The 24,543-nt window shown below is 34.5% G+C and overlaps 1 protein-coding gene across 10 annotated transcripts in view; it reads right to left on the bottom strand.

Moving 5' to 3' along the window:
- The window catches only part of WDFY3 (WD repeat and FYVE domain containing 3), a 223,490-nt gene that overhangs the window by 83,535 nt on the left and 115,412 nt on the right, over positions 1-24,543 (bottom strand). For 9 of the 10 annotated variants that reach the window (XM_036227766.1, XM_036227765.1, XM_036227769.1 and 6 more), the window contains 13 exons: positions 23,348-23,805; positions 21,794-21,877; positions 17,187-17,358; positions 16,129-16,343; positions 13,871-13,983; positions 12,583-12,814; positions 11,291-11,391; positions 10,923-11,141; positions 9,274-9,455; positions 8,004-8,235; positions 6,502-6,662; positions 3,099-3,210; positions 1,185-1,375 (listed from right to left, as the gene is read on the bottom strand). In XM_036227766.1, coding sequence (XP_036083659.1) covers positions 1,185-1,375; positions 3,099-3,210; positions 6,502-6,662; positions 8,004-8,235; positions 9,274-9,455; positions 10,923-11,141; positions 11,291-11,391; positions 12,583-12,814; positions 13,871-13,983; positions 16,129-16,343; positions 17,187-17,358; positions 21,794-21,877; positions 23,348-23,805 — 2,472 coding nt within the window. The remainder of the gene's footprint in view (positions 1-1,184; positions 1,376-3,098; positions 3,211-6,501; positions 6,663-8,003; positions 8,236-9,273; positions 9,456-10,922; positions 11,142-11,290; positions 11,392-12,582; positions 12,815-13,870; positions 13,984-16,128; positions 16,344-17,186; positions 17,359-21,793; positions 21,878-23,347; positions 23,806-24,543) is intronic. The other variant, XM_036227770.1, reaches the window with a different exon arrangement.

Raw genomic sequence — 24,543 nt, 5'->3', positions numbered from 1 at the left:
CTAAAAGAGAACAATCCAAATGCCTGTTGTCAATCATCCTATATATGTAAATATATAAATATATATGTAAATATATATACGTTTACTCACACTGGAAAACCCTATGCAGAACAATTCCTGAGACTTCTAAGATAACTTCTAAATCCCATTACTCTATTATTAAAATATTCACTTTTACATAAAGCCTTTCAATTCAAATACATACTTAAATTGTTGTTGCCATCATATACAATTTTCTACTTTTTCTCTATATAACATTCTATCAAAAGGATTTTTTCTTTAACATAGTCTCATAATTATAGTTTTCAAAGGCTGAATGATATTCTATAGAATGGTTATAGCATTATTAGTCATTCTCATACTGTTGGAACATTTAGATTGTTCCTATTTTTTCATGATAAACAATGCTGCAATATTTATAAAAGTTCTGTAAAACAAAACACTTCTCAAAAGATTGTGATTAAATCTACAGAAAGCAGAGTAGTAAACAATTTATCCATTCCCAATAAAGTTAGAGAAGACATTTTTTACTACTTTATTTACACTATAGGGATTTAATTTTGCTCCAAATACTTGTTTCTCTTCTTATAGGTTAACTTTCTGACCTAAACCTAGTAGACACTGTGGACATATGAACACTACATATTTTCAGTCCCACACAAGTTTTCAGGACTAGCAGTGGCACATGTATTAGATAGTGGCTCTCACCTCCCTTAGGAAGTAAGGGGGGGGGGGGTTGGTAAAAGATAACTGGGTGTGGAGAGGAGACAAGGAAAACGGGGAGAGCTCTGGATCTATCACCGATCTGGCAGTTTCAAGAGCAGGTGGTTGTATGACCCTGCTTCATTTCATTACTATTTCTATAAAGAAGAATAACTCCAAATTAGCAAACCATTGTTCAGAAAATATATTCAAATATATCAAAGCAACACTGAAAATAACTTAGCCTGATTCAAGGTTTTAGTAAGTGAGATTTGATGAAGCAAGAGAAAAAAGATGAACCCCCTCCCCCCAAAAAAACTCATATTCTCACTTGAAATATATTAGTTTTAATAAAAATTGACTTTTAAAGGTTCCTTAGACAATATAATTCTTCCAGAGTTTGGAAAACCATGAAAAATAATAAAAATCAGAAGATTTTTTTATGCAAAGGAAAGTGAGGGCAAAGCTTTATGGTTACAAACCTGGTAGCCCTTGATTCTTTCCATTTCTTTGCTGGCTAGTGGGTTACTCTTGACCACACAAACCAGGGCCTTGACTGCTGCATACAGCCCTTCCACATCAGAAGCCATGGCCACCAGGCCCAGAATGGCTGCAGCTCCACCAATGTACTGCAGAGTAGTGGCAACAGGCTTAGGTACAAATGTTCTTACTCCTGATTAAAAGACAGTAAAAACAATTAAAATAAATTTCCTGTGTAAACAAGAACTGAATAAATCATCTTAAGAAGTAATTAATTAATTATATATTATACTTAAAAAAAAAATCTTAATCCTTAAATAAAAATTCTAAAAAAATTCCTGGTAGAATTTGGGAGAAGGCAATAAATGCTAATGTATATACTGCCTCAGAAGAGCTGGGAGGTAAAAAAGTACGTAGAGAAGAGCTCGGTTTGAGAGCAAGCACCAATGTTTCTATGTAGCTTTGGGTAACATATAGACTCAAAACTACAAAGGCCTTGGAAATGCACTTCTAAGGTAAGTGGTGGGGAATAACCTGGGAAGAGCAAAGGCACTTTAACTCTCTGAATTGGGGAAAGAGATAGAGAAGCCATCCTGGCAAAGATGACATATTCCCTATAGATAACCCACACAAAGCACATTACTGACCATTACTCAAAGCTTCTCCCAGTTACGTAATTTGAATAACAGTGCATCAGTGACCCCAGAAGTGCATAATTACTTGGAAATACAGTACTGGAACTAACTTTGTGTTAATAACAACGAAAAATTCACGCTTACATTCCTAACCCTGTTTTTTTTTTTTTTTTTTTTAAATAAAGGACATTGTTGCAATGTTGTTTGTCTGCTAAGATTGAGTTTTTTAAAAACAAAACTGATATGTACTTCATATTTCTACGTGCTTTGCAATATTCACAAGATTTTCATATCTCATAGCACTGGATTTTTAAAACTACCTTTTAAGGTAAGTAGGGTCAGCATTACTAGTTCATATATGACAACTGAAGTTTGTAGAGCTCAAATGTCTGGCATAATGCCACACAGAGACAGAATAGAGACTGGAATATCAATCTTTGAACTTTTTTAGTCATTTCTACCTTACCACAGTGCTGCTATATTTTTGCAAAGGACATAGTGCAGTGCTCAGTATTTGTTGAACTGAATAAAGAAAAACTTCCATGTGCTTTAGTATAAAGGAAACTGTTTTATCAATGCAATATAGTCAACAAAGAAAAACAAAGTTATGTACACATCACTGGGACAATGAAAACCGCCAAGGATTGATAAACATGTAGCATTCTGACTGGCACAACACTAACTTGTTAATTATTTTTGTTACTCTAAAAAGGAACCAACATTATTTAGTGATTTGCACAATAAAATATATAATTTTGGATTACATTTCAAGATTATCTAACCCCCGTCCCCCCCCAAATCAACTCTTTCAAAGCAGATATCAGGTAGAAGGCTCTGCAGAATGTCCACCAGCTCTAACTCTTATTAGAGTTGGGTTCAGTGTTTATACTCTGAAGTTCTTATTTCTAGCTCATTTCCAAAAAACAGGAGCAATCATGAGTGCCACCAGTGCTGCACCAAACCATGCAGCAATCATTGCTATTTGTTAAGTCTTTACATCTGTCCCTAAATGTACTGTGAAATTTACCTTAAAATGACACAGACATATGTGGTCAGTTCTCATTAGTGCTCACAAAACAGGGAAAAAGTTAATGGGATTTTTAGAAAGGTTATAATTTTTAAAGTGGACTGGAGATTGTTACATTAATCTCTACATATTGCAAGGACATTATAGGTCGGCACTATAAACTATGAATTTCAATACCACCCCTTCTCTGAGGAAAGTGATAGCAGATTTGAAAGTAAATTAAGAAGCTGGAAACAGTAGACAATTTGACTAACCCAAGTATCCAATCAGAGTAGCCCCAATTGTCCGAGCAGGTCCATTAAGATGTCCCGCTGAATTGTGTATCAACTTCACAGGAGTGGCATTCTCATGGGAGGAAATGCCTAACTGAAGAATAAGAAAGGAAAAAGAAAATGTAACTACAGAGGAACAGTCTGAATTTTAATTTTAAATTAATGCATATTTGGCATATAATATTATATTAGTTTCAGGTGTGCAACACAGCGATTTGACTTTATATGTCTACTATGTGCTCACTACACTAAGTCTAGTTATCTGTCACCATGCAAAGTTATCATATTACTGGCTATATTCTCCTTTACCTTTGTCACCCATCCCTCTTCCACCCTCCCTTCTGGCAAGCATTAATTTGTTCTTTGTTTCTATGAGTCTGTTTTTGTTTTTGTTATGATTTTTTAAAAATTCCACATATTAAGTGAAATCATGCAGTATTTGTCTTTGTCAGACTTATTTCACTTAGCATAATTTCCTCTCAGTCCATCCACATTGTTGCAAATGGCAAAATTTCAGTCTGAATATTTTGATTAGAAAAGAAAAAAAAACACACACATGACTGGTAACATATATTTTCTCTCTCCCCTTATCAGAATATTAAAAAGGAGTGTTTAGGAGGGGGAGGGAGGGAGGGGGGCAGGGAGGGGAGGGAGGGAGGGAGGGGGGAGGGAGGGAGGGAGGAGGAAGGAGGAAGGAAGGAAGGAATGGAAGGAAGAAGGAGCGGAAGGAAGGAAGGAAGGAAGGAAGGAAGGAAGGCAGGAAGGAGGAGGAGGGAGCGGGAGGGAGGGGGGAGGGAGGGAGGGAAGGAGGAAGGGAAGGAGAAGGACAGGACGGAAGGAAGGTGACGGAAGAAGGAAGGAAGGAGGGAGAGGGAGAGAGAGAGAGGAATGAAGGAAGGAAGGAGGAATGGAAGGCAAGAACGGAAGAAAGAAAGTAAGAATAACGCCCTACTCACCCCTCGCCCTCCTAACCTTCCTTCCTTCCTTCCTTCCTTCCTTCCTTCCTTCCTTCCTTCCTTCCTTCTCTCTCTCTCTCTCTCTCTCTTTCTTTCTTTTTTTTTTAATGTGCAAACACTTCCAAAGGTGTGAAAACGTACAGAAAGTAAGTTAAATACAATTTACTGAGATGAAGATAGATGATCTTATGAAACAGCTTTGGGGGTCTTTCTGAATGAAACTATTATGTTTTTAGCTTCTCCTCACTCACTGACTCAAGTACTTCTGATCAGTAAACATATTAGTTTTACTCCATATCCAAGTAAACATCACATAAATAATCCAAGAGTTTATAAACATGATTACATAAAAGAAATGTCGGATTTTGTGCACATGTACTCGTGTGTGCACACAGTGTTTTCAACCAAATATAACCATAAAACTTTACTTTTACTATTATCTGTGAACTAAATTTATGTACAGTTTATGTTCCTTAGAAGATGGTACATATGTTAACAGATGAACCTCTGCACAAGAGTTGTCAATACTTTCTGTTTCCAAGTCTTTTACTTCCAGTCTCTTGTATTTCCTTTCCCTGGGGCTCTGCCTCCTATCATCAGGCAAAATAGCTTGTCAAGCTCACTGAGGACTCCCACATTGCTAAATGCAATGGTAAGTACTTAGTCCTAATCTTTCTTGCTGAGCTGACACATTTGCCAGAGTATATTACTGATTTCTATAATATAAGACTCTTCCAGTTTTTTCTCCTTTTTTGCTGGCTGCTACTCAGTCTTCCTGACTGGTTCTTCTTCATCTCCCCAACTAAATAACACTGAAATGTCCCGGGTATCAGTTAAAAACCTTTTCTCTTTTCTAGCTACATCTATACTTCAGTAAATGCACCTAGTTTCATGGCTTTAAACACCATCTATGAATATCCATGACATTCAAACCTCTCCCTTGAACTCCAGATTCCTATTTCCAATGGCTCTGATAGCTCCACTAAGGTGTCCAATATGCTTCTCAAACATTTCCTAAACATAATTCTGAATATTCCCCAACTGCTTTTCCTGTAGTTTTCCCCAAATCAGAAAAAGTGACTTCACATTTTCCTAACTGAAGCAAATAAAACTTGGAGTTTTCCTTGACTCCTTTCTCTTTTTTGCACTTTATACTCGATCTATCACCAAAAACTCTTAGTTCGATCTTTAAAATATACCTCAAATCTGATCACTTCTCAACACAGACATTGCTATCACCCCAGTTCTGACCACCATATAAACTATTATTGCACTGGCCTTAAAACTGGTCTCCTTGCTTCTACTTTTGTCTCCCTTCAATCTATTCTCAATAGAAGTCATAGTGATCCTGGTTAAAAGTAAGTCATAATGTTTCATTCCCATGTCTGGAACCCTATAACGCTTCCTATTTCCCTCAGTTAAAGCCAGCATCTTCACACTTACCTCTGAATTCTAAATACTATAGTCCAGGGGTCCCCAACCCCCGGACTGCAGACTGGTACTAGCCTGTTAAGAACCAGACCACACAGTAGGAGTTGAGTGGTGAGCAAGTGGGCAAAGTTTTATCTGTATATGCAGCTGCTCCCTGGCACTAGCATCACCGCCTCAGCTCCACCCCAGATCATCAGGCATTAGATTCTTATAGGAGCATCAGTCCCTGGTGCCAAACAGGCTGGGGACCGCTGCTATCATCCTTGCTACCTCTCTGCATTCCTTTCCTGCTATCTAGGCCTCCCATTTTGCTCTAGCCACACCTGCCTCTGTGGCAGACATGCACTTTCCTTAGGGCCATATCCCCCACCCTATAAGTCTATCCCATCCATTCTCCACATTCTCAGTGCTTGCTGCCTCATGCATCCGAGTCTGCTCAAATATCACCTGCTTAGTGAGGCCTCCCCTGACCATCCTATGTAAAACTATAAGCTTATTTCTTTCCCCTTCCCTGCTTTATTTTTCTGCATAGAATTCTTCACCTTCTAACATACTCTTATCATTAGGTTATTTCTTTAGTTATTATTGCTTGTCTCATCCACTAGAATTTAAGAACCATCAACACAGGAATCTTCTCATTATCTATTGATGTGTCTTAAAAGAAATGGTGCACACAGTAGGTGATCCAGAAAAAACTTAAGTCATGGCCTTAAAAATAGCAGTTGTTTTCTTTAATATTCTAAAATTCGGTTTCTTAAACTGCTAATAAAAATAACAGAATTAAACCATGAACTTAGAGAACAATTCTCATTTTCCAAATTAAGCTAATATCTAAATACATTTTGGCTTGAATTCAAAGAAAAAGAAACCAAATATGGATACAATGAAAGGCACTGTTTTCTGCAACCCCTCATATTTGGGTGGTACCCATAATGAAGCTCTGAAACATCTTCCCAGTGAGAATCAGCCACAGCTTACTGGGAAATCATTCTGCTTACCTGCTTAGCAATGGCTTTGCTGTCCAACTTGTTGTACACCTTCCGGATTCTTGCCACTGTTAGGGAAGACACCGAGAGTGCATAGAGGCCAAATGACACCTTTTCCTCTGGTACCAGTGACACGGGAGATGGGACTACACCTTCAGATTTTGCATCTTTACCTTCAAAAGAAGAAAAATTCTTTTCAAAATCATTATCCTCCACCAATTTTCTATTCTTACTATCATTTTTAAGTTGGCAGACTTGAAAATCTTTTAAAGTGGAATAAGGAAGCTGAATTTAAAAGCTGTTTTACTTAATTTTCAGCTCATTTATTTAATTATAAAATAAGGAAAACATAGATCTTTACATTCTAAGTTTTACTCTAAAAATATGCTTCACATATAGCATAACCATAAAGGAAAAGAGTTTTAACTGTTACTAAACAAATCACAAAACATTTCCCTTAGATTCAAAGGAAAAAATAAATGAAAATGAGCAGAATGCCTGTGAGCTTTGTAGCGCTAGGTCTCTCCCCAGTGACAGCCCTCAATACTCGTCTCTCTCATCTCCTAGACAGCACAGAGCACAGTTAAGGACCCAAGTTTTGGAGCTAGATGGCTTATGGCTTAAGTATGAATCTGTGCTATATCACTTCAAAGCTTTGTGACCTATATACATCTCCGTACATCCGTTTCCTCATCTGTAAAATAGGGATGATAAAAACAGTACCTAACTTCCAATATTTTGAGGGAATGAATAAACATTTGTGAAATGTTTAGGATAGCTATGTCTTTCACTTGTATTAACTTATTTAGCACATATTTAGTGCTCAAATAAGTGTTAGCTATTATTAGATACTATTTAAATCAAGAACATGAGCGAAAGACAAATTACTTAGCCATAGCATTATTACCATGTTTAATATAGTTCTCCTAAAACTCTTTTGAGAACTTTGGTGGAATGAGAACAAGGGAATGGAAAACATTATTGGGAAAGAATACTACAAAGAAACTGTAGCTTAACATCAGTACCTTAGACTGAAAATTCCTTTTGGGAGAAAGGTTAACAAGGAGTGGATTGCAGGAGGAAAGGGATGAGGAAAATTGATGTTAACTGCTCTAACCTAAAGAATATATGTGTGTGTTTCTGGACCCATCCTTCTTTTAACAAGAGTAGACACACTTGAAACTGCTTCATATAATAGGAGAAATTATAGAAAGGATGAAGGTTGAAGTTAGACTCTTAGAGAAGTATATCTATATCTTGGAGTCAATAAAAGGAACTAGAAAATTAGTAATCAGGCATGAAGACAAAAATCAGGAAAGCACAGTATGATCAGTGGATGAGAACATTTTGAATATTAGTGAGTGGTCAATAGTATCATGTTGAAAAAAAGTAGAAAACGTCCCCTTTTTTAGATAAACAATGTTTAAGCTTATATACACACATGCATTTATTCATGCCTCTACACTGCAGGAGTTAAGTTTTATACAACTTTAAGAAAATAGAATGTTACTCACATGGCATACATACAGCCTGAAAGCTTCCAACGTAATTTGGTCCTAGCTCATAAATGGTAGTAACACTTGGAGGCGGCAAAACTTCTTCCAAAAAATGCGTGGGTCCCAGGCGCCAAACCAATGAAGCAATTTGGCGTTGGGCAGGTGGAGTACCAATATATGCATAGACTGTGCTAACCACAGGTGGATTTGCAGAACCTGAACCCCCAGGAGTACTGTGAACATAATGAAGCTATAAAGAAAACAAAAGCAAATATGTAAGATAGGACCAAAACAAAACAAAACAAACAAACAAAAACCGACCTTTCTCCAGGAAAATAAGCACTTTTTGTGTATATTTTTATTATCCCAACGTTATACAACCTTACAAAATACAAAAGCAGTCAGGTTGAGAAACATGAGGACAGGCCAAGATTCCGGAACATGATATGGAAGCTGAAAATCTGTCACCCAACTCTCTAATACAGACAAACTACCTAATGCTAGAAAGGGCATTTTAGGGTTTATCATATTGAAACAGAATGTCAATAAAATATCATTCAGGAAGGAAATATATTCAAGGAAGCTGCAGATTTCACTGTTTTTTAAATTTTAATTCACACAAAAGGATGAACGTTGCTTCTTTCAAGTGATATCATAAAAAATGGATACTATCTTTTAGAAGATGAAGAATTTTAAGGGCAGCATTTATCCTTATTCAAAAAAGAAAATTCTGATTCTTTACTGGTTACCTCAACTCTCGTGCCTGTCTTCTGACTACTGAGATCTAGCTATCTAGAGTAGTATTTATACACTCATTAATTCAACAAACAATAATGTAACGCCTACTCTTATTATCAGGGACTAATCTGGGTGATCGGAAAACAAAGATGAATAAGTACAATTTCAGCTCTAAAGAAAAATAGAATCTACTGAACTGTATACAATAATAACAAAAAAGTGGCAATGTGCTATATTCATAGTTTATTTAGGCATCCTTCAACTGACTGCTCTATTGTGAAAAAGCACTTCGCATTCTAGCTCAAGTACTGACTATTCACTATTACTCTGTAATCCCTCCTTTCTATTCTGCTCTAATATAGTGATATAAGTAGCCAGGCACATGACTCTAGCATATTGCTCAAGTGGATACTGAAGGTCAATTTAAAATTAAGATAGCAATTTAAAAAATAATCCTGGGCACACAAGCACAGACATGCACGCACTCACTCCTGAGCCCCCAAACTATCTTTTAAAGTAGGTTGAGCTTTCCAAACACAGGTATGCTTACCTTCACAGTGTTAACAAGCTGTCCATCAATATAGAGGGCTGCAGTACTGTTTTTTAGCATGCCTTTGCTCATTACCAGAACCAGATGATGCCACTGCCCTTCAACTATAAGTTCTCCACATCGAAAGCGAGCACAGCATGGGAGAATCTCATAAAAAGAGGATTCTTCACTGAAATCATCAACTAAAATAAAGAGGGAAAGAAATAAAATCCTTAACATCATCCTCATTTTAACAATTACTCATATCTAGATCTTGGCTTTATGTTAAAATAATATGAAGACTTAAGTGAAAAAACCCAAACTATAGTGAGAAGTAAAATCTGAGATATATTTTTGCTTTTTTCTGTTCAAGATACATGTAGTTAAAACTGAATAAAATTACAGTATTTAATGAAATAAAAAATCCAGGAAATTAAATAGAAAATAAAATAGTCACTTGAGACAACAAAAAGGGACTAGCTGATTATTACCTGTCATGGTCTGTTATAAATGGTCTTTTGAAATTCTAGTTTGACATGCCTTTGATTATAGCATTGGTTAGAAAAAGAACCAGGGAAATTAAAAATTTTATTCTTGTTATATGCTCTGCTCTGTGATGTAAGAGGAAACTGTCTATTTTTAGTTTGTGGTTGTATTGCTGTGGCCCTTGCCTGACAGTAGCTGGTAGTAAGGAGCTGACTTACAGCATACAAAAGTACAGTTGACCCAAGTTTTCTGCTTCACCAGACAACTCTGGTGATTTGCTAACATGCTGAAATCACTTTCTGATTCCAATCTGGCTTCTCTTTGCTACTCGGTATGTTGTAAGATTATACTAAGAAAGAATAGGTTAATATTGATTTAATCTTAATGTTAAGCTTATTAAATTAATTTACCTTTTCTAACCATTAAGAAGCAGCAGGAGAACAGTGGAAATCGAGATGCTAAAAACTCATTTGTCCCATTCCAAAAATTTTTTTAAGAGTTACTCTAACTATGTAACTTAAAGCAGACCTACTACCATTTTGGAGTATAAGCACATACAAGTAAATATTCTGAAAGTTGAAGTTTAAATTATATGCAGAAAGAAGTACAAATAAAATATTAATTACTATTTTTGGAATCTTAAAATATCTATACATACTGATGCCAAGATTATATTTTAAAATGACAACACAGAATATATACCTATGGATGAGCTAAGACTATTACAAAGGAGATTAAGGAATCAAGATTATTAAGTGGTATGTATTAAGTCTTGAAGATAAGTGATGGATAAAGTAATTTAAATGTTATTGTGTCTAGCACAGTGGCACATATGGTAGGCATGTGCTCAATGAATATTCATTAGTGAAACGTAATTCACAGCCAATGAAGATCCTTACTAAAATATATTAAACAAGCACTCTGCTTTCTTAGCAAAAGCTGTGGTTTCTTGGCAAGTAGAGATGAACCCTTATTTTTAGGGACTCTACTGTTTTCTAAGTCTCTTTTAAAAGTACCTTAAAAGTCATTGGTAAACAATATTCAAGATTTCATGTAACCTGTTCTAGTCTGTAATAATTTAACTTGGAAAAGAATGACCAGACAAACCTTAAAAAATGAATATTAAAGTCAACATAAAACTTTCAATGATCACAAGAAGCAAAAAGAAAAAGACGGCGACTGACCATAGTTTTGCAATAGTTCCTCTTTGGTGGAAACAATCAGAGATCGGTCTTTCGCTGACAGAACCATGGCAAGGCACACGTAATGCTGCTCAGAAGAATTTGCTCGGCGCACAACAGTCAGAAGTCTGACAGGGTGGTTATTCGGAGGAGCACTAAAATGTTCAATACAAAACCAGCTAGAGTAGCTTAAGCCAGATGGAGGAGGAAAGACTCTTTCACCTACAGTAAAAACAGGAAAATAACAATGACAGAGTTTGTGCTGACTCTTATTTACATTTTTAAAAAGCCAAAAAAAAAAGTAATAAACTGTAGATGCAATATAATCTACTGAAAAAAGAAATCTCATAAACAAAGAAGGTAATATTTACCGGAACCAATGCCGCTGACCACAGCCCCATCAGTAAGACCTGTAGTGACGGCATTGTTTGTAGGGGCGTTATGAGGGGCCAAACTGGGCAGGAATAGGCAGCTATTGTAGAAAAGACAATGCACATATTAGAAACCAACTGTTTTCTTCTGTTATCATTATATACTTACCATGCAGAAATAAATGGCCATTATTTAAGGGTAACTAGAGATAAGAGATGATGGAATAAATCTAGATACCTAACAAAGTCCTTCCCTTTTAATTATGTGAGAGTACTGAAAAATATACTTTAAAAATCTCCAACGGCATCATTTTTAATTTAAATTAAAAAAAAATCAAAGCATAATTTGCATATGGTAAATGTTACCAATGTATAACCCTGTTCAAGACATGGGCACAATTACATCACTACCAAAAAACTCCCCTGTGCCTCTGCCTGGTGAGTCATGCTTCTCTGTGACCATTGTTCTTATTAGTTTTGCCTATTCCCAAATACGGTTTAATCTACTATTCAATAATAACCCATGGCAATCTTCTTAAAATACAATTTATAGTTTTAGAGCAATGCCTAAGAATCCTACAAACAACTATAAGTACATACATAGATCTATTCTATTAGTATGTGTCCATTACGAAGCTGGACTTTATAAATTCTTCTAGAGTCTCTCTATATTCTTTATTGTTGTTTCTGCTATGATAGCCTTTTCTGCCACTTGGAAGTATATACTCATTTGATGTGATAGTCACTGAACATTTATAATGTATAAGATACTAAGCCAGTTAATTAAAGGAAAGAATGATAATAAAACCCAAAGAGCTTTTAATCCAATTTTAATTTGCATTATCTATAAATTTATTGTACTATATAAGGGGTTGGTAAACATTTTCTGGGATGGGCCAGACCATAAATATCTTACGCTTTGCAGGCCAGATAGTCTTCCAAGATTATTCAACTCTGTCATTCTAACATGAAAGCAGTCAAAGACACATAGATAAATGAGTATGGCTTTGTTAAAATAAAACTGTTTATGAAAAAGTATAACTTACAAAAAAAGATTTGGACCATAGACCCTAGACTGATGACTCTAATATCATATCAATTTACTTAGCAAAATAAAAATAATTCAATCTAAAAATCTTAAAATAACCTGCTCAAAGAACTCAATACTTTGAAAATACATAGTATACAGTTTTTTTTAATCAAGTAGGTTTAAAACCAAAGATCTACTTGTCAAAGGCAAGTATGAGGCATAAAATGATACAATAAGGCTTGACTATCTTGCAATTCCTTACCCAAACCCTTCAAGGGATGTGTCAAATTCAACAAAAGCTGGAGTAACTGATGACCCGTGAAGTCTGATGTCATGTGGGGTTGTCATGGAGACCAGACACTTCACCCTGGTCAGGGGTACAGTACTTCCTTCTGCAGATTTTACCAGGCTCTTGCTTATCCGGTAATGATTATCTTCATGCAAGCTGAAAACATTATCAGAACCCAGACCTTCCATAGATGTGATCATACTACCTGTAAGTCAAAAAAAATTTCTTGGGAAAAATATCATGTAGGTTTCTAAGATAATGACTTTGTAAGGCTGATTTTTAAATACCGCTCTTCAATTTCTATACAGAATAATGTTATTGGTAAACACTAAAGAAAGCTATTAGTTTTAATGTACCTTACATTCGTTTTAAAACTTAAACAGCATGTTTCCTTTTTTACTTATTAAAGTAATAAATGCACTGTAGAAATGATAGAAACTGCGGAGTACAGATAATAATTACATTTGTAATTCATTCCTGAAAAATAGAAGAGTTTATTTAATGTTTGTCTTTTCATTCTTGAAATTGTTATCATTTACATACATATAGGAATTTTCTAGTTCAAGTACTTTTGTGATTGCATATTTAATTTTAGTTGTAAGGGAAGAATTAAATGGGGGAAAACGGAACTGGTAAGTTTCTGTTATTTATCTGATTTCTTTTTCATAAGAAGGATCACCTGTTTCTGTTAGAATGCTTCTAGAATATTTTGCCCTTTTTTCTCAAAGAGAAATAAGAAATAATTTTGTGAGATATAAACATAATCTGATTTTCATAAATTATGAGCTACAATTTATAATTAAATTATATTGTAACAGTGGCTCCACTTCTTTCCCTATACAGCCTATACTCATGGATGTATCTCTTCAACTACTTTTACCGGTATTTTTAATTTCCTGTCCGGATCCTCCTGCAGCAGCTATCCTGTAAACCCCATGGATTGCTAATAATCCAATCAACCACTCTACTCCAGGCCACAAAGGCTACTTGAGAAAGGCAAAGTAATTATGGAGCCTCTGAGAAAGAAGTATTACCTTTCCACATAATTCTCATCTCCTCTGGATCTGGCTTATTCTTTCAATGATTCCTTCCCTACCCGCATCAGTCAATCAATTGAATCTTGTGTTTCTGTATTTAAGTTACAACGAACACTTCTCTTTCCTTTCTTTCACAGTCAAGCTTCTTGAATAACATTCACCCCCCACATGATTTTAATTTATAAAATCAACCCCCCAAAAAAGAACTTCAAAGTTCAACTTACTTCTCATCTCTGGCTCATAACTCAGTGAACTTGGTTTGTGGACCCTATATTGTTTTAGCAATTTTTTGTCCCAGGCACCACAATTTAAAGGACTTGCTAAACGCAAAAACTCCCTAAAGAACAAACAAAGCAGAATTATTCCTTTATAAAGAATATTACATAAATCATAAACCGAACACACATAAAAAAGGGATTTAATGAATTATAACACTTTAATGAAAATATGTATGAAACAATCCAAACAATTATTTTAAAATACTATTCAATATTAATTTTACATTTTAATCACCAAGCACTGAAAAGTGTACAGAATTTGTGAAGGACTAGAAAATGAAATATAAGCATGTTTTCCTGGAATGTGCTGTACTCTTTTCTAGTTTTTCATGTAGAGTGTGATACATAATTAGTTAATAACCTATAGCTTTTCAGAACCTGGGTACCTGTGCCATCATATGACCTGGTCTTCTGAGAATTCACTGTGAAAAATTGAGCATGTCCAAATGGTTGATTGCCATTGCTTACTCTTGTTTATCTAACTGGGTAGTTAGTATACATTATTTAGTAAAATACTAGTATTGGGTAGGATATAGTCCTTCTCTCCCTCTCTCTCTACTTCCCCCTCCCCCATTCTTTAATTCCCACCCTCCCCGCCTTTTATCCCTGACCTATGGATGTTGCCCTGACCTATGGATGTTGCCGTTTTCCCCTTAAGAACTAGATCTCTGAAGGCAGGGCATCTCCTCCCACACGCTCTTGCTACATGCACTGGGGGCATGGTACATCCAGGGTATGGTTTGTGGCTCCACCTGGGGCACGAACCCAGGATCTTCTGCATGTAAAGCAGATGTGCTAACCACTACACTATGGAGTCTATCTTTGTCTTTGTCTCTCTCTCTCTCTGTCTCTCTCTGACTCTCTCTGTCTCTGTCTCTGTCTGTCTCTCTCCTTTAAAGTAGCAGATTATCAAAAAGTATCATGGGGAAATCCCCATGCTATTTTCAGTATTTTAGGATTCTGATCATATCCATAAGAAGATGGATGAAGTGAGTAGGAACTGTCTCATTCATCTGGGTATTATCAAGGCCTAGCATAGTCCCTGGTACAAAATTGTTTAACAAACATTTACCACATGGGTTTTTCTTAATCCATCATTAGTTTAGAGTCAGTTAAAAAATATAAATTATAATCAAGTCCAACTATTTTTAAGAAAGTTCCTAAAAGTTACATGAGAAAACAGCACCTTAATAGCAGAAAACAATTATCTTATAAAGAGTGCCACTTATATTCTATAAGTGACAAAATATCTGAGTGTATTTTTGTTAGAAAGGATACATGACTTATACATTAAATCTGGTTAGGCAGTTTCAGGAAAAATATTTTTAAAAATGTTCTCTTATCTTTAAAACACAAAGCACTGTTTTTCTTCCATTAAAATGTTATTTAAAAAATATATATTTCTTGAATATTAAACTGTAGAAGGTATATCTATACTATGGGATACTACTGGCAATAAACTATTGATATGTAACAATTTAGATGCATCTTAAAGGCATTATAATCACATATTATATGACTTTATATAACATTTTCAAAGGGACAAAATTATGAAGATGGAGAACAGATTACTAGTTTGTGGGGGTTAGGGGAGTGGCTGTGACAATAACAGGGTAGCACTACGGAGATCTTTGTGACGTCTTTACTGTGAGGTGGTTACATAAATCTACATGTGATAAATAATAGAGATCAATAGCAAACATGGACACATTGTACCAATGCCAGTTTCTTGGTTTCAATGCTGCACTATAGTTACATAGGATGTAACCAATAGAGGAAATTAGATGAAGAGGATATAGAATTTCTCTGACCCATTTTTACAACTTTCTGTGAATCCATAATTATTTTAAAATAAAAAAGTTTAAAAGGTATTTCTTAAAAGTTCTCACATACAAAGTTCTTAAATATAAAGTAGACGCAAGTCATAAGTATAAATAACATAACTTTATTTTTAAAGGAAAGTAAGAGTCTGATGGATTCAAATGGAAGAAATAACCATGACAGAAACAATCCGTTTACTAGCAACTAGATTTATGTTTCTAAGTGCTATATTTTGAGCATTTTACCCATTTTTGTTGTGCTTTAGCTTTGTCCACAGATACCTGAATCTATGTCTATGAACGGAAGAACTCTTGCATATAAAGACACTAGGAACTACCATTAGCAATTAGGCTAATTCAAATGTGAAAAACAGAACGACTGACCTCAGCACCATGGGCTCCAGAGCCTGGGAGGCTAATCGTTCAAACATCCGCTGGAGGGGCGGGTGCAGTGAGTGGTCCTCATCAGCCAGTGCAGCACTGCACCGCTGCAGCAGTCGTGCATGAAGACCAGCTTCACACATGACCTGCTGGTTTCTTTCTGTATGCACCAGGGATTGTAAAACATTTGCCACGGCAAGTTGAAGGTCCAAAGCATACTAAAGTTAACAAAGAAATCCATGCCACTGGGGTGTTCTTAGTAAGAGAGGTGATATTTCTTTCCACATGAAGCACACCTTCTAATATGAGGTCTCTACATGCTTCAAATTACATTGAGATGAATTAAGTAGCTGCTTTAGAGTGATATATAGCAACTCCAGAACAGGGCTAGACAGACATTTGCTATCCTCATTTTGCTAATATAGCCAGCTGGACTCCATTCTCTTCCAAGTCTTTTGTATTACATGAATAAATAACTAATTGTATTTTTAATTTTGTAGAAATTGTGGCTGTAAAGTCTTTTTCATGGTGGGTAAATACCCAGTTTAAAAGAAGGCCTATTCTTTACATTTGTGTCAGTTTTAGGCCTTAGAGGCCATATGTTTTAACATAATTAACCACCCAAACTCTAGTTTACCCAAAATCTTGAATGCTACAAGTCAAAACAGAAAAATGGCCTCAAACTGGTATCTTTAGTCATTTTTCCTTCTGTACTACTTATTAACCTTTTCCACTGTTGAACAAGATTTATGAGGAGAAACAGTTATTTTTGCACCAGAAGTAACCATCTTGGCTGCATTTGTAACAAATGAATTATATTCTAAAACATTTGTGTCTGCCATTCATTAAGAAAATTAATAAAAATTAACTTATAAACTAAAGAAAATTAATAGAAACACCCTATATATCTATATTTTTTTCCTTTACCTACTTTAGTATGTGATATGAAATGGTTTCATATCACTTACCATCTTTCCTGGCCCCACTCCCTTGCTCATGCAGTCACACTCGCATCCTTTCACTCATTATAGACGGGAGGGAACCAACACGTGCAAGCTTACTTCTGGCTGTGTCACTGACCCAACAGAGGCCAGGAGGTCCAACATAGCAAGCATGGCTCCAGGATGGATGATGACGGCATCGGAACTCTGGAGAGATGAAGTTGCCACAAGCAGTTTCAGGTCATTTTTAGGAGGGTAAACGGGGGGAGTTGAAACAGAATGATATGCATGCCTGTAAAAAAAAAAAAAAAAAGAAGGAAGAGAAAGGGTGAGTTAGTATTTAATCTCAATCACGTTCGCTGTTTATTTTCTTCATCTTCTGTTACCTTTATCCATTGATAAGCAAAATGCCTTGTAAAGCAGGGTTGGGTCACAAAACACTTGAAATTTGGGATAAAAAGGCTATATTATCAATTCTTAGTGAGTTCCATATAGGCAATTTAACTATCAATTCTTCTAGGCTCTTATGTGTCTTTACCATTTACTGTTTGGATTGTTTGGCACATGATGACTATGGTAAACACTGTTATACGGTATATTTGAAAGTTGCTAAGAGAGTGATCCTAAAAGTTCTCATTACAAGGAAAACTGTTTATTCTTATGAAAGATGAATTTTAACTAAATTTATTGTAGTAAATTACATGATATATGTAAGTTAAGTCTTTACGCTGTATACCCTAAAATTATGCAGTGCTGTATGTCAATGATATCTTAATAAAATTCAAAGAAAAGAAAAAAGAATGGTACCTATACCAGAATATATAAAGAATAGGTGAAAGCATAGCTCTAGGAAAGATGATTGTTCTGATAATATGTGGTGAGAGTGAAAGTTAAACTAAATCCCTCAATGAGATAGTTTTCTTGTTTGAAATTATCTATGTGTTTTTAACCTTGCGTTAAACCATGGGTAACATAATCAAGAATTAGCAAGATCAAAATGGCCTACTCCGTAACTGGGTCAACTGAGTCAGAACTGGCTCTGAATCTTAGTTACCCGGCAATAAATATATTAAGCATGCAGGGAGTTTTCCTTTAGCTTAATTGGAACCAAATTTACCTTCTTTTACATTACCCCCTCACCACTAAAAATATTCATAATTTTTAAAAACTAGAGAAGGCATATTTTATGTAACAAGACTATATGAGTTAGAAAGCCTTGCCATGTCCGGAACAGACATTTCTTCTTATCAATGATCTGTATTTCACACTATTCTTCTACAATTCATGAGTTTTGCACATTTTGTATCTTGGCACTAGGAAACAGATGCTTGTGGCTTCAGCCTATGAGAGCTCTTTGTTCCAATGAATCAGTTTCAGCATAATCTGTCTAACGCTGAGCTCTATTACCGAGAGCACTGCAGTTCCAGCTCTCTGGCACAAGAGCAGCTTGGGAAACAGATGCTGGAAGTCAGTGATTTAGAAGCTAAGAATTGGCGCTGCCATTTTTTTTTTCTTTTTTAAGTACCATTCTCTTTTTTAACAGAGATTCTAGGAAAGTATTCAGCTTCACTTATAAAAAAGCACATGGGTTCTCTTAGCTTATTTAAAGTCAGCATATTCTTCACCCACTCATTTTTTCATTCCCTGTTTTTATACTGATTTTGTTCAGAAAGATTTAATTCTTAAACTTACTAAGATTTCTAAATGTTTATTACCATTAGCTATTTTCCTCCTACGTTGCTCCCTTTAGTCTTTAAGATATTTTGACTCTTCTAGGAAAAAAAGATCCATAATTCCTCTACAGTGTAATAGGAATTCTCAAGCCCTAAGAAATTTCATAAAAACTATTTTCATTACACACAAATGACCTAAATTTTAGGAACCCCCCCCCTACAGATTTTAATTGTGTATTTCAGTTACAAAATTATTTGAGTTGCCAGATTTAATACAGATTTGAACTTAAATTATGGACGTACCCAGGTAAAGCCTTCATGTCTTTGGAATCCGAACTCTTTCATAATATATATTTATTATAGGAATAGGCTTTTAAAAAAATCTTATCTAAGGAATTAATGTTGATACAGGAATTACACTGATTCTTCTCAAATGACAAAAATATTGGAAACATTGTAGAAATCTAAAACATGATATTTATTAACTAAAACTAGGTCTATTTTAATAGGCGATATGTAACATTAATTCTTACTAAGTCACTTAGTTATCACCACAGGTATTACCATCATTTCTAAATTTGGAAATCATGGTATGCTTATTAAATGGATAATTCCCAAGCAAGACTTAACCATTTGCAAAGACAGAATAAAATGACATTTCAAAATTTAGTTAATTTTTATGTTGCAATTTCTTTTAAAATTTATAGAAATTGCTACTTCATATTTCAATCTAAATTCACACATATAGTTAAAACTTATTTACCTCTTTTGGAAATATAGACTTAATTATTTAAATTCTGAATTTGCTTTGTCTTATCATCAAGTGTGTATAGGCACAAGTAATGGATATCATGTTCGAATGATAACTAGTACTTGCCACCTTCTCCATTGCTTATATATTCTGAAAAGTATTGGTTGTTATTTTGTATTTTGTTTTCACTTTCTCTAATTCTGATTAAACATTGTTCAGCTATAATCCCATTTCATGATTCCTTCTGAATAATGAATAATAATGAAAAAGTTATGAGTTTCAGTTTTCAAAATATGAAGTTTCCTAGTTCTTTTTCCAATTCTAAAAATAATTAGAGAAGACTCTCCAGGATTTTACATTCCAGACAAGCATCACAAGTTCAACACTTTCTTAGCACCTGAATATTCCACAAGCCATAAAAAGTAAACTGCCGATTTCTCCTTTTGCCGACAGAAACAAAACGTTTTGCCACAAGAAATAGATGTCCACGAGCTGATGTAATTTGTTATGTTCTCGAGATGTTCTAATTTTGAAAGTTACTATATTTGTATTTGTGAAAAACACTGTCTTCCTTATTAGTTTATAATTTTTAACTACTGAGCAAAATGTATGCATCCTGGTAGAGTGGCAACCTGACAATGTCAACATGGGTCTTATTACTAGCATGGTACTGGAAGCTTCCTTAAAGTAACATCAATCTGTAAACTTGGTCAGAATTCCCACAGATAAGTTTCATTCAACTAAGATGCTGACTCAGCGACAGTTTCCCCTTATTCAAAAACATGGCATCCTTATAGGTAGCTCTGTTGCAAATGATGCAAAAATGTTTTTGATCTAAGGCCTTAAGTAACTATGATATGAAATAAAATGTGTTTTCCCTTTGTCAAATTCCCATTTAAATAAATGCAAAGTTCTAATGGTTTCTTTTTTTAATGTGTTCCTTTAATGTGTGAATTTCTAGTAGAAGTATTTTGTAGTTCCTGGTTAATAGTTAAAAAAGGGTTAAATATTTTTAAATACAGTACTTTTTAAGACTATCATTTATAATAGAATCATAAATGTAATTTTTTACTAAATAAAACAATCTGGCAATTGAACCTATTTTCCTAATGTCCAATTTTGTGGAACAGTGAGCACATGTGAATCTTCAAACACAAAGAATACATTTTACCTCATTCGTTTTAGCAAAAGAAAAAAAAAGGTCAACTCAAATTGTTTTTATGGTCTCTTGAATTAAGAATTACCCTTAAAAAAAAAAAACAAAAATAGTTTTTAAATACAAAAATGTTGAACAATAAATTTATTTAAAACTATTCTCAACTATACTATGATTTCCTGGAAAAAAATGAGCTATAAACCTCAATGTAAATTTAAGAGAAAAAGGAAAATGTAAGTCCATATACCTAATGAATATTACCATTGAAATATATTAAAACACAGAATCTGTAATAAATATTTTTTGTATAAAAGCTCCAACTCTATTCAAGTTTTAAAATCTGAACAACAGAAATAAAATTAAACAACATGGCAAAACCTTAGGATTCATTTTTAAAAAGCCACAATGGAAGAATATTAATATAAGACTTAAGGACTTATACCTGTTGTCATGGAGGAAATGGGGAAGGAAGAATATATGGTGCCAACTGCACAGACTATGATCATTTTTAAGTACAGGTTGCAAATGGAATCTTAAATGGATCTTAATTATACTACTGTCAATCAACTGCTGGTTCTTTATACCGTATGCTTTATATATGAGGTAGACCAGGTCAGCTTAGGAAGAACCAATATGAAAGCAAGAGCTGGGATAGGTTTTTTATTTACTCTTGCAAAATGTAGCTGTGACAAATCTCCATAACACATCACTTTTCGACTGGTTGAACCTACTGAGAAAATACACATTTCCTTGCAAGTGCTGTGATGCTCCTTTTAGAGTAACAACAAAAAAATAAAGAATGATTTCGAGGCACGTTTAAAGTAAAAAAAAAAAAAAATTAAACAAGCATTCTACTTAAAGAGGCACTAAGTCCTCATTTCTAAATTAATTTTAATAAAAGATACTAGCTCTAAAAGCAAAATGAATATTTTAGTCTAAATAATAGAGATGGATGACAAAATTCTACATCTTCATAGCATTGACACATTTTACTCTCAAAAATATACTCAGGAGTTGACAATTAATACCTAAAAAAAAATTTTGAAATTTACAAAGCACAATCACCACATTAACGTATAATTAAGCACAGAAGGAAAAAAAAAAACCCCACACAAATAAAGATTGACTTCTGTTATAAGATCAGTACCTTTTCCTGGACAAAGCTGGTGTACCCCAAGGAGAGGGGAGAGAAGACTCACTTGTCAGGCAAGGAGGGATCTGTTCTGCACGACTACAGACAACAAAACAGACAGGGTGGTTTAAAGAGGTTAGAAGAGAACACCAGGTTGGCACTTGGTTAGTTTCACAAGAATACCAGTAAGTTAAATAAGGAACATCCTCCATACTCAGGAAGAACAAGGAACAAGACTATAACACATGCACTGAGGTAAACAGAAGAGCATGCTTAAGGCTGATGCTTATCCATTAATGTTAACATTTAACATGTTTGTTAAACAGAGTGCTGTAAGCCCTGTTTTTGACAAAACAAAATAAAAATGAGGTATACTAACTAGGATAAGTAGAAAACAAGGGAAAAGAGGTTGAATCTAAAATAATTTTAATTTAAAATAGCTTACTCCATGAATATTATTACACTATCCCATGTTTCCTATAAGTTAATATCAATGCATTTTTATTTTCAAAATGGAAAAAAAATTAGAATACAATTTCTCTTATATCATTTATGTTTTCTTATCTAAATATTAAGGTCTAAAAATATTAACAAGCAAGAAACATCTCATTAGGTATTTCAAAGTAAATATTTCAGTATAAAAGATATAAAACCTAATAGAAGCTCTATCCAACAGTTACTTGCTTTATTTATGGCAGCAATATAGAAATGATTAATTTACTTTATGAAATGAAACCATGGTAACTGTTAAGTGATAATGCAAAAAAAATTTTTTAAGTGACAATGCTTGGGACAGATCAGCACCAGTGATCACTCTTATATTACTTTCAAAGTGCGAACTTAACTGAAAACACAGTGAAAAATTGAAAGTAAGTGATTTAAGTGGCACTTCTCTGATCGATCTTCCTTAGAATTCTGGATTTCCCTCACCATAGATTTTATCACAATATATTGTAATTGTTTATTTATATATCTATATATCTAAGCTAAAGGATGGCCATGACCAAAGTAGTACTGTGCTGAGCTAAGCCTTCAATGCCTAACACCATGCCTTGCCACACAGTAGGTGCTCAGTAAGTACTTGTTTAATAAAGAATGAGTAACTGAGTTTATATTATCTCGATATGGACTCTTGAACTATCAGTGACTCTTTGAGAGCTATTATCATCTTTCAAGGATTATGGTGAAAATAAATATAAATATAATCATAACTATGTTCTCCTGGTAACTATTATCATTAAGTCTAGATGTACCTAATGCTGTTGGGAATAGAGAAAAAAGAGAATGACAGTAAACATCACCATTAAAGTAAACTTCATAGAAACTGTTTCATTAAGTGCTTCAAAAGTTAACTGACCCTGGATGTACAAATCATACCCAGATGTTCATGTTGAAAAACCTAACATCAAAGCAATAGTAATTTCACAAACAAATTGATAGACAAGCAAATAAAAGAGAAGATTCAATTGTTTTCATTTTTCTTCAGGTTAACTTATAATTTAAGCCTTAATGTTGAAGTCATACATAATATATATACCCTTTAATTTGGAGCACAGAGCAGAGCCATACCTGTCAAAAGAATCTGTGGCTACTTTGTAGAGATAAATAAAGAGTTTACTGCAGTGCCGTAAAGTGGGTGACACTGAGTCCATCGAGATTACATCTTCCTCTAGAAGTCTTTGAAATGGCTGTGTATTTGAGGGAAAGACATTCATGGGGCTTATTTTTCTTAGGTCTGAGAAGCATCCAAGAAATCGAACGGCATCTGCCAACTTCTCATACTGAATCTCTGTTTTGAAGAAATGAGAGTTGGCTGGCTCGTAGCGCATTGCTGCAGTCAATGTGCAGAACATAGTGCGGAGAAGTTCAAACACTTGATTCTGGTTCACTTTCTCCCAGCCATTCTTGGGTGGTGAGCTCAAAGATCTTTCCATAGCAACAAGCAAGGACGTTATGTATACAAATCCTCCAACTTTCCTAAAAACTGTTCTTGAACGATGGCTTTCTCGAAGGACTGATAGGAGGGCCTATGGTGGACAAAAAAAAAAAAAAAAAAAAAAAAAAATCAAAAGCATAATTCAAACTAAAAAGAACCCCAAAAAACACCATATATGAAATGTCTAAGGGGCGTAATACCATTCTGTGAATGTCGATATAAATGTTTCTGTCATACGCCCAATAAACAGTCCTATGAAGCATACCAAATATTTTGCTAATTAAAACATGCCATAATAAAGACAAAAGGTAATTTTAGGAAACACTATCACGTATTCCTTTTGATAAATAAGGCTATATCCAAATTCTAGCTGAAAAGCTTTCCCTATGTCTGATGGATAATCACATCAATGAATTAAGTAATTTTTACAAAGTAATTTTATTAAATAAGTAAAATATATAATCTAGTATAATTTTACACAACCATGAAAACTTTTGATGATGTGTGTACACAAACTGATTTATTCTAGAAAATATCAGACAGATGGTCACGGCAGCCAAGACCTTAAGTATTTCAATTCATATAAAGTCACCATATACTGATGCTTTAGAAAGAAGAGTCAATTCATAGTTCTTATCAGCTAATACTCTTTCTTGCAAAGTGAAGTTGAGCTCAAGGGTCCAAAGCAAGGCTCTCCCAGAACAGCTCTAAGTGGTAACAAATAAAATCTGAAGGCCAAATAAGTCAAACAACCTTTATCAGTTATGTTCTGAACTGTCATACTCTAACTTAGTTTATTATTAAAAATAACACTTTATAAAATTACCTA

Source organism: Rousettus aegyptiacus, unplaced genomic scaffold (genome assembly GCF_014176215.1).
Source record: "Rousettus aegyptiacus isolate mRouAeg1 unplaced genomic scaffold, mRouAeg1.p scaffold_m13_p_10, whole genome shotgun sequence".
NCBI lineage: Eukaryota > Metazoa > Chordata > Mammalia > Chiroptera > Pteropodidae > Rousettus > Rousettus aegyptiacus.
This window is presented reverse-complemented; position numbering and strand designations above follow the sequence as displayed.